This window comes from Etheostoma cragini, chromosome 17, assembly GCF_013103735.1.
Source record: "Etheostoma cragini isolate CJK2018 chromosome 17, CSU_Ecrag_1.0, whole genome shotgun sequence".
NCBI classification, from domain to species: Eukaryota; Metazoa; Chordata; class Actinopteri; order Perciformes; family Percidae; genus Etheostoma; species Etheostoma cragini.
Genome location: NC_048423.1, coordinates 2,250,977 through 2,261,892, shown reverse-complemented (window position 1 = coordinate 2,261,892; position 10,916 = coordinate 2,250,977). Strand labels below are relative to the sequence as shown.

At 41.5% G+C, this 10,916-nt stretch overlaps 1 protein-coding gene across 1 annotated transcript; it reads right to left on the bottom strand.

Annotated features, from left to right (window-relative positions):
• Positions 1-330: 330 nt before the first annotated feature.
• zc3h15 (zinc finger CCCH-type containing 15) lies at positions 331-7,717 on the bottom strand. Its single transcript, XM_034898131.1, has 11 exons — positions 7,463-7,717; positions 5,868-5,963; positions 5,505-5,604; positions 4,502-4,654; positions 4,184-4,275; positions 3,282-3,467; positions 2,904-2,984; positions 2,736-2,801; positions 2,459-2,572; positions 1,549-1,684; positions 331-1,424 (listed from the first exon to the last, which is right to left on the bottom strand). Exons 1-11 carry the CDS (start codon positions 7,535-7,537, stop codon positions 1,231-1,233), a joined length of 1,293 nt encoding a protein of 430 aa, XP_034754022.1. The 5' UTR covers positions 7,538-7,717; the 3' UTR covers positions 331-1,230.
• Positions 7,718-10,916: the final 3,199 nt, after the last annotated feature.

The window sequence follows — 10,916 nt, the reverse complement described above, 5'->3', positions numbered from 1 at the left end:
TTAACATTCATTCAACCAGGGCTTGTTAAGGGTCCCTACGTTAAAAATAATGTCCTTAATTTTTAGGTTATGTTTCTCACATGGTACACAACCTTAAATAATGCCGTTACGTCTAAGTAGCACAAACCAACTGGCATTCAGATAACCTGAGAGTAGTCCAGTGATGTTTCAATGCATTAAAGGGAGCTGCTATCTAGTGTGCTGTGATCGCTGACCTGATGGAGATGTGGAAGGCAACGGGGGCCCTCAAATGGGTTGGGGAGGGAGAGAAAAGCTATGTCTTTAATTTAAAATAATCAATACATCTGTCATCTAAGAAGAGACCCACACTGGATGTACAGTAATCTTTTATTTCTTCAGGAGGCAACTCATGAGAACAGTATTTACATTTCTGGGCTGGCGATGGGACAGTTTGGTCTCCCTGCTGGGGCTTCATCAGTCTGGTCACAGAAATAGCACTGACATTTTAGAAGCTTGGTCTGGGTTTTTCCTTCAAAATGATATACATTTAACACTTATTTCAACGTAAGCGTAGCTAAATTAAATGTATTTGTTGAGGGGAAACTCCACTAGAATGATGAAATTGCAACCTGGAACTCTTTACGTTTATTTTGGTATGAGAGCAGCTGAAACTGAACAGATCAAGTTTCTTACAACAGAATCACTCCTGTTCATTTCCTACATTGTATTGTAACTTTTAACTTCTAAAGTCCATTGATATTACTTGATTTATTTGAGTCTTGTCCCACAGTACAATCTCACAAGTATAGTGCTTTAATTTTTAACAATGTCTCATTCTGAATAGTTATATTCAGTCAACGGATTACGAAGCCCAATTTATTTCATAAGTAAATTCAGTTTCAACGGAAGTTCGTTGGGCAACAAAACAGCCAAATTGTATTTTAATGGAAATTCTGACAAGCAACAACCATGTGGAGTTGGCCCTGATAAACCCTAATTGGCCCTGCTGTGGAAATCTGGAGACCCAATGGACAAAAAGCAGAGGATGTGGTGGGATGCGAGAGGGGCAATACAGAAAACAGGGCGGCAGAGACGGGCAGTGATGTCATGAAATAATCAGGCTTTATTACTGGAGTCTCTGAAAGTTAAAATCATTCAAACATCTGGTCTCTTTGTTGTCTAGCTCCATGTATCCATCGGTCGATCCCTTTGTCACTTAGTCCGTCCTAACTTCCACCTCACGCTCCCTCCCCTCTCACACGCTCCCTCTCAGTCTTCCAGCGCCAGTGTGTTAAGTTCCTCGTCGAGCTCCTCCAGATCTTCTCCTGTGAACAGGTTCTCATCCACCGGCACTTCCTCCTCTTCCTCTTCCTCCTCCTGGCCACCTCCATCCTCGCCGCCTCCTTCTGCTCCCGAAAGCCCGTTGGATTCGGCGCCACCGCAAGCTCCGTTCAGCTGCTCCTCTGTAGATGGGCAGACAATGATTTGTTTTAAAATCATGTTTTGGTTGTTACTTGTGCATCAAAAGCACTCACACTGTGGTTGTTAATTTCTCATTCCCACAATGCACTGCCCGGCTTTTCTTACCGCTGTCTGTTTTCGTCGGCTGAGTCTTACTCCTCGAGGTGAACCGGTCCGTGGATGCTACGGTAATGCCTGTGTTGTCGACCTCTTGTGGAACAAAACGGGATAGGTCTATGTCCTGGACATCTGTAGAATCAGTCTGAAATAAAATTGTAAATTAGGTTTAGGCAGGAGTGTGACACACTGAAATTGTGGCTCGGTCTCATCTCTGAGCTGTGGAAAGTGCAGCGATCACACATCGTCCACACCAGCGAGAGCCTGAGATTTCACTTCGTGCAGCCCGCTTTTGCTGCTGTTAACTTTTTAATACATGTGCGGGACCCGGAAGTTCGGGTTCTATTTGTGATGAAATTTCAAACACTTAACTGGACGTTAAAGCTGTAAGAGATACAGTATATGTTCTAGCAGTTTGTCAGCTTAATGTCATTTAGACTTTCATCTCAATTAACAAACGGATACAGTTTTTGTGATCTACCCCTCTTATTTAATGTTAAAGCTGCAGCCATCAACTCAAGCACGTAGATATTTCTCTAAATGGTACATTTGAGGTGTTTTATATAAATTCTACAGTTTCAACACTACAACAGGAAACGTGTTGCCCCTGTTCACTGTTCAAAATGTACTTAAGGGCCCTATATTTAAGTATTTAAAATCCTTTCTGAATATCTCCAACTGCCTGAACACTGACCTCACACCATAACCAAAACAACTTGCAAAACACTGTTATCCTGCAAATATGTTGTTCCAACAACACAAACTAGATTTAGACACCAAACAATGTTGAGTGCAGTTATTTTGCTGGGGCATCTGGCTTCAAGTGCAACGCCAAACTAAATAACTCTACTGTAGGAGGTTTCATCTGCACTCCATCAAACTTTCTCCAATAACTTCTGTGACTGTGTGTGACCATCACCTGATCGTCGTCATCATCGTCATCTTCTTCGCTGGCATATTTAGTGTCATCGGCTTCAGCATCGTCATCATCGACCAACTCCGGGTGGAACTCGAACACTTCGCGCCCGCTCACCTACAGATACAGGTGATTTGGTTTATTCCTGTGTTACTGTGGAAATGTTGGCATGGTGATACAAGATAAAATGTACACGCATGAAGTGACCACAGACACAAACATTACACAGAAAACTTAATGACCACACACACACACACACACTAGTTGGAGCGACACTTACCACTAGCGATTTTCCAGCCTTAAAGTCGGCCTTCTTCTTCTCCATCTCATCCCTCGCTTTGTCAATCTGTTAATCAGAAGCCCACACAGGGAAAGGTAAGGCACCTGGAACATTTCTGGTGCTCGCCTGACAGACTGATGTTAATGAAATGATTAAACACGTTCTGACCTTCTCCTGCCTTTTCCTCTTCTTCCAAGCCAGGAAGGTCTCCAGGGTGATCCGGGTCACATTGGCACCCAGAGCTGCACGCTGCAGGGGGACAGAAAGCAGAACTGAAGAGAGCTTCCCGGGTAATATCAGTCAGAGTATTTAGAGACATCAGACCCTGTGTGGTCCGCTACATCCTCAATATCAGAGCCTGACCGATAAAGGATTTTTAAGGTTGATACCGGTATGAATATTTGGTTATTTAAAAATCAGATATGCCGACACATCGGCAGATATATATATTTTTTTTAAATCCAGAATCGCGTTGCAAAACAGGTATGTCAAATCACAGAATTTCCCTTCAGAGATCAATAAAGTATTTCTAAAGTATAGACTTACCTCGTTTTCTATCAGTTCCTCCAGCGAAATTTCATCCTCTTTATTCTCCTCCTTCTTCTTGTCTTTTTTCAGTACAAAGCCAGGTGGCAGAGCGTGCCGGTACATGCAGACATCACCCCCCGATGGACATGACCAGAACCAGCCGTACTTATTATTCTCTATGGCCTCCAGGAAGTGCTTACACACCTGCAGACAACACAGCGGAGTAAGAGAATGGTTCAAAGGGGGGGGGGGGGTAAACAGACAGCATCTTGTAGTATTACTGTATTTAGCTGAATGTAGTTTAAGTTTGAGCGACTGTTTGGGGACAAACCATCATGAGACCAGATTAACTGAATCCATCAACAACACAAAATCGCTGCTGGTTGTTATTTGCCATTTTGAAACAACAATATTTCTAAATTATAAAGAGGCTTAGCTAAAACCCAAAGGACAGTAACTTTAGCTTTGATTTGTGGCCAACCTGAGTCTCAGCCAATTATGAATGTCCACATTAATAACAGGACTAAATCAAGGACCAAAGACCTACATAATGATTGATTGAATCCAATACCTCCACTATTGATCAAACCTAGTCAATGGAAACCCTTGTAGATTTTCCCCCCTTGGGTTTGGTTTTCTCTTCCTGTTTCTCCTATATCCATTTTATCATCATCCATACTTCCTGAACTCCATATTTCTCTCGGTTACACATCTATAACATAACTTAATTTCTTCGATCATCAGTCAAGACTGAAGAACTGCTCATTAATTTGGGCTCCATTTGGGCATTCATGCAATCAGTCATGTTATCAATCATCAAATGGAACAATGTAAAATGCAGATTTCCCTCCATGCACCAACCTCTTCATCTTTCCCTGTCTTTATACGCTGTTCGTTATTCATCATCAGAGCAGACTTACAATCTGTGTTTTGGCTTTCTTCTTCTCTGCCTCTCCGTGTTTTTTGTTGACGACCTCTTCCAGTTTCTTCTCATCCCAGTTGTCCATAGTGTCTAAATAGATAAAAATCATAATTCAACACTATTTTACACATAATAAAAACTAAGACGGGGGGAGAGAGAGCCACTAAAGTGTATGATTCATGTAATTGTAATATTTAATGCCCAGCAATTCCCCTAATTGTCAAAAGAAGGCATCAGATGACCATGATGCGTAAATGAGGACATTACTCAAGACTACACAGTTTTCCAATATATACTGGTCTCACTGTACACTAACCTTTCTCCAGTTCATCGTCTCTTTCATCCACGTACAGACTTCTTTTCTCACATTTCCTCTCCATTGACAAATCATGGCTGAATTTGCACTTGTCACCTTTGGTACACTGACCCTGCTTAAAAAATGCACAGAGCACCGACTTTGGGTCAACACCTGCAGAAAAAAAAAGAGGAGATGATTTATTATTGTTTATCTAAATTTACAGACAACAGACACAAGTACAACCAGCAATTTACATGTTTACATAATGAACAACTCAAATGAAAAACAGTGGTACAATAAGCAAGATTTCCCTAGAAAATGTGTGGATTCAAAATGAATCCCTCTCAATCATCTCTTGTGACCCACTACTAGTGTGTGGCGGTGTCTGTATCTGCAGAGAGACGTTGTTCAGACGTTTCTAGGCGTCAACAGAGACTCTTTGGGCCCCACGTTCGTGTAGGACTGAGACGATGAGTTTGTCCCGATTTAATTCTTTAATGAAACATTGGTGCCGATTCGGTGTGTCTTGCGATTTTCATCTGTTGCAATTCTAAAGGTTTTGCGATTCAATAGCATTGAGTATTGCAATTTTCTTTCCATCTTTAACAAAAACAAAAGTCATACACACTTCAAAAGATCATGAGACATTTCTAAAATCTAATAGTTTTCTAAAAAAAAAATGCACATTACATGTCAGTCAGTATGACTTTTTATTTCATTGGTAACGAAAATTGATTTTTTGCCTTTTTTGCTTTTGCTCTGTTTTGTTGGAAATATGATATAGATGCCAGTACCGTTTAAACAGAAGAAATTCAGGTGAATCAAAGGTAAAATTATACATACAGTAAGCCCCTCTTCGTCTAAAGGCCCTCACACCAAGGAGATGGGCGAGCGTTAGCCCATGTTGGGCTGACGGTGAGTTCCCGTCGCCACACATCAGACATCAACCGCCTTATTTTGGCCATTTCAACATGTGGTTTTAAACTTTAAATGCTAACTCATACTCTCACAGTTTGGTTACCTTTTGCGACCTTCTGGGCAGCAACTACAGGTTTAAACAGCTCGTTGAGTTCGTCCAACTCCTTCTTCTTATCAACCTTCTTATTCTTATCTCCGTCCGCCTGGGCAGCCGATACGTACACACATACACACAGAGATGGTAGATACATTTAAAGATGATCTCATCTAATCGAATTAGCTGAGCACAGAGACATGTGGTGAAATCTAGTCAACAATCAGGTGTATTTTCTCGTTCATCTGTCTCTTACAAATGTGACAGTTTCAGAGCTGATGTTGAACATATGGTAGAAGATGAAACAACAATGTTTGCTCTGTCCACAGTTCAAACAAGAGACAATCAGAGGTATAATAATTTTCTCCTGACCGGTTTTGCAGTTCCACTTTTGACTTGCTGAGTAACGTTCTTGATAAACTTCTGCTGCTTGGCCCCTTTCTTGTTCTTCAAGCCAAATGTCTTGTCCTAGTAGAAAAAGAAATATGTAAATCAATCGCAGAACCTCGAAATTCATCCCCAGAGCAAGCAGTTCCAACTTAACAAGAACAATTTTCTGCAGTTGTTTTCTTATCTCAGCAAACAAATCTGTAACAGGAGGAAAGAGCTGTAAAAAAAAATAAAAAAAAATAATCAGATGTGACAACGGTGTCCTGCTGGAATCACCGTGGTGATAACTAAAGCACTTTTTTGTCAATATATAGATATATTGTGATAAGATGTAGGATTTCTCTGAAAACTTAAGATATGGCTGTCATTAATGTAACAATGTTAGTCCGTCCCACAATCATTTCTGACTTCTGTAGACCCCAAAGGTCTACACTGAATACCTAAATATACAGTTTATTGTTAAAGCTAAAAAAATGCACAGCCATTTCCCTAAAAGCCGGGCAACGTAGTTTTTAACATGAATCAAACCACTTAACTAGTGTGTTTTTAGGGATATTATATTCAGCCACAGATCAACATGTCTCACATGAGTTTTCTAGTTTCTGGACAACAATGGAGGTCTATAGCACAAAATAAACTAACTATATCATGCTTTTGTGTATTTTTCATGGGATTTGTAGGCAATCAACTTTTATAATGTGACTACAGATACCATACAAAGTGCTTATGTAAAGTACTTGTTGTGTGATACTTTCCGACTAATGACATTCATTGCAGATAAATCATGACACCTTACACATTAAATCACCTACAATTAAACTTTCGTTTTTCCAAAGATCAGCAGTGCAGTAACCCATCTGGTCCTTTAACACGTTGCCATACACTCGGTACCTGTGTATGCTAAGCTACGACAGTAAAAGGCGGCTAACCGAAAAGCCGGTATGGCCACATTAAGATTTGACGATGTTTTATGTTTACAGCTGCTTTAGGAGAGACGTCGACATTGACAGTACTCTGGCATCAGTCAACACACACATTACAGTTTAAAATGTCAAACTTTTCACCAGGTTTTACTCAAATCTGGTCCCTCATCTGTCCTGTGGGGCCGACCACAAGCAGGCCCCTCGCACCGCCATTTGATTCCCATTTATATAAAAACAAGCAAGCCAATCACACACTTAATTACACTATAAATACGTTATGTAAAGTTTCCCAATTTAAGATGATGACATTTGGGACGTAAATCAACCTTTCTCGGACAAGTGTGGACACGTACAGCGGCGGCACGGCCCTGCTAGCTACCAGACTCCCTCGGTAAGGTAACGTCTCATAAACTAGTCAAATTTAACAAAGTCAGCCTCGTGACAGCTGACCAACTCGTTTAAGATGGAGGTGTAGTGACTAAAGCAGCTAGATTATTGGCAAAAACTACTGTACGATTATGTAACGCTGACAACTGCCAAGAGGCCGGTGTAGCTTCAGCGTTCACTTGTCAGCTACTTGTGTTAGCTTCGGTTAGCATTTTCAGCTAACGTTTAACACTGACATGCTAACTCGTGTTATTTTTTTTATTTTACCTCAATTATCTTCTCCTTTTTCTTCTCTTGGGTTTTTTTATTCCCCGCGGGCTGGGCGGGTTTCTTCGGAGGCATGTTGGTTCAGGTGTAGTTGTGTACAAATCGCTAATAGCCGTATAATATTTATTTTAAATGAGGTGTTTCGATTGGAAAGTCAGCTACACATTACCCAGTTGGTGCTAGCACAGCAACGCTGTTTCTAGGCCACATGCGAATTGTTGATGTTCTGTGGCGTCATCACGCATCGCTAGAGGCATTATGGGTACTGTAGTCTACAGAAAAAACGACTTAATCCAGCTAAATAAAACCTGGAATAACCAGTGGTGGAATATTTACTCCGAACTTTTACTAACTAAAAGTAGAAATAATTCATTGAAGAAATACTTTTACGAGTACAGGGCAAAAAAAAAAACTAACTAATGATAAATAATATTCACAATTAAAATGTGAGTTAAAAACAAGAGTTAGAAATGTAATTTCCCCCCGGAGAAGTATGTCTTCTCCTTCTTCTTTTTCTTCTTCTTTTTCTTCCTCTTACTAATAAAATGTAAAAAAAGTGTACAGGCCTACATTTATATCTTCATTGGATGGATTTGATTATCTGGAATTTTCTACCCCCTTGATATATAAATTGTATTGTATTTTGTTTGCTTTACAGCATTTTGTTTCATATGCTTTTTTTATTTTTAACCTTTAACCAGGTAAATCTGTAATGTAGGTTGAAATCACTAATTGTATAGACCAGCCAATATGTCACACAGTGCAAAAAAGAACACTGGGGGGGGCTCTATAGAGAAACCTGTAGGGGGGCTCTATAGAGAAACCTGTAGGGGGCTCTATAGAGAAACCTGTAGGGGGCTCTATAGAGAAACCTGTAGGGGGCTCTATAGAGAAACCTGTAGGGGGCTCTATAGAGAAACCTGCAAGCAAGGAGCAAAGAAATGGCCAAAACTGCATATCGCCCCTTTAACAAAATGTAGGCCTACTAAATATATAACATGTATTTATAATATTTGAATTTTGTAGCAGATAACAAATGATGTGCTATACATTATTCCACAATAGTACAATATATGTACATGTATTTTTATTCAAATTATCTTTTATGAACTGTATTGGCGTTTCACTTCACTCAGGGTCCATAATTTAATTTATAATCTAATGTGCAGTGTTCGTGTTGAACCACCAGGTGTCAGTGTTGCAGTATGGGCCAGTTAAGGAGCGAAGTAACGGATGAGAGAGGCACTGACTCGTTAAATGGTCAAGTACAACCCAAAACTCCAACACATGAGAGCATATAACTGATATCAGAAGGAGAATAAGGAGAATAAACGTAGTCTTTAGAAGCAGCTGGCTGACTTCAAGCACTCTGAATGGAAACTCTGAATCATCCTAGAAACTCTGTCTGCTGAGTTACGGTAATAAAAGCACCAAGTTTTTTATTTATTTGTCAGATTCATGTCACAAAACTGAATGACTTGTACAAACCAAAATGATCAAGACAAGCGAGTTGAAAAGTGGGGCTTGAGTTCAGAGACTGCCAAACTTGGAGATGATTGGATGCATTATTTAGGAGGAGTTTACACACGTTTACCATTAGGGAAATATGAATATGTTCAAGAATCACATGTGGAAGAAACTGATGCTTTGGTGTCTATCATGAGAAAAAGAACTGCGTTTCTACAATATGGTGGTTAACAAATAATCGTCCTAAGCATAAAAACGGTTGTTACTGAGCCACCATCTGGCCAGAGGGCATAAGACTGTTTAATTAGCATTTTGCTTCTATTTAATAGTTAGATTGTATAGACCACTGGTCAATTAGGACACCCTTGGTATGACTTTTACTGCCTGGATGAAATCTGAGGTCTATCTGGAAACCTTGGATGGTCTCTTGGCTCTAAGGGTTGGGGGGGGGGGGGGGGGGGGGGGGGGGGGGGGGGGGGGGGGGGGGGGGGGGGGGGGGGGGAATTAGGGGAAAGGCAGAAAAAGAAGAAGAAGAGCAACAACCTCTGCAGCAGTCCGTTGTGTTTGAACTCCTGCTAAGAGGAAAACTCCTTTGTGACCAGAAGCGTGAGACCGTGTCACGGCTGCAGGGCGGAGAGCCAACCAGCAGAGTTCACCACTTCATCTGCTGATTCAACTCGATTTAATTAGATTTCACTTACGTTTCTAACGCGACTTCGTTTGGCGTATTTGACACGTGTGGCCTTCATCCACATCCTGTCTCAGCTCACTGTTCAGAGAGAGATTGTGTGTGTGTGTGTGTGTGTGTGTGTGTGTGTGTGTGTGTGTGTGTGCTTGTCATACAGCAAACTAAGGCGCAGTCACGAGCCAAAATAGGTCACACCCGCCTGCTCCTTTTGGGCTCTCATTTGCTCTTGTGTTTTTTAATGAGCCTTTTCCGAGGGTTAGAAGGGACAACATTTACTCTGTTTGGGCGCCCACATAACGACAGTAGGCTACTAGCAGGGGGCCTTAACGAGTCCCTGACTGAGACAATGAATTTTCTCTAGTAACAGCATCCTTGGCTGCAAATGTGTCACCAAGTCAGCATCTTCTCTGCTGTCTGTGAGCCTGCTCACGAGCTCTAATGCGACTTTATTTCATTTCATCGGATGTGGAGATATTTATTTATGAGCCGTTTGTCATGCATGGTGCCCTTCCACCTTGCGGCTCATTAATCTGGCGAAGGAATGTGTTGGTATATAATAACCTATTTTGACACAACTCCTGACTGCGTAACCGAGGGCCACATTTTAAAACAACAGAGGTGATATTGCCTCGAGCCAAACTTTCTTTTTCTCTCTCCCACTCCTTTCTTTTCTTTGAGGATATTTGTGTAAGAGCGGTCTCATAAATCACTATATCTGCTACAAGACCATTTACCCTATAACCGCCTTCTTCATATTCATACACACATCGATTCTTTCTGCAGAGGGTATGCATGTCATGTACACACACACAAACACAAGAATGCACTTGACTGCACTAACCGCCTGCAGATTTAAAGAAAACATCTCCTGCCTAATTAGGAAAGCACAGCAGTCGATCTTCCCGTGGCTTCTGAGAAAACTTGACACCAGCCCACTCCAGTCCAATTTTTCCAAGGCAATAATCGAAAGCGTCCTGGTATCCGGTCTGACTCGGCCTCCTCTTGCTTCCAAGGACAAAGCACCTTGGCTGCCCTGCTGACTGCTGCGTGGGTCATTGGCTGTCAGTTGCTACCCGTTAAGGAGCTGCACGACACCGGAGGCAAAGAAAAGGGCGGGAAAGATTTGGTCTGACCAGGCCCACCCAGGCTACTACCTGCACCGAATGAAAGCTTCACTGTACATGGAACAAGAGTGCTGCTGCATAACGACCCGGACCTCCCATCATCACCTCATTGTCTTTTCCCCTGCACACCGCTGAGATCCCATCAGTCTGTGATGCTCCTCGCAATGCAGAAGTT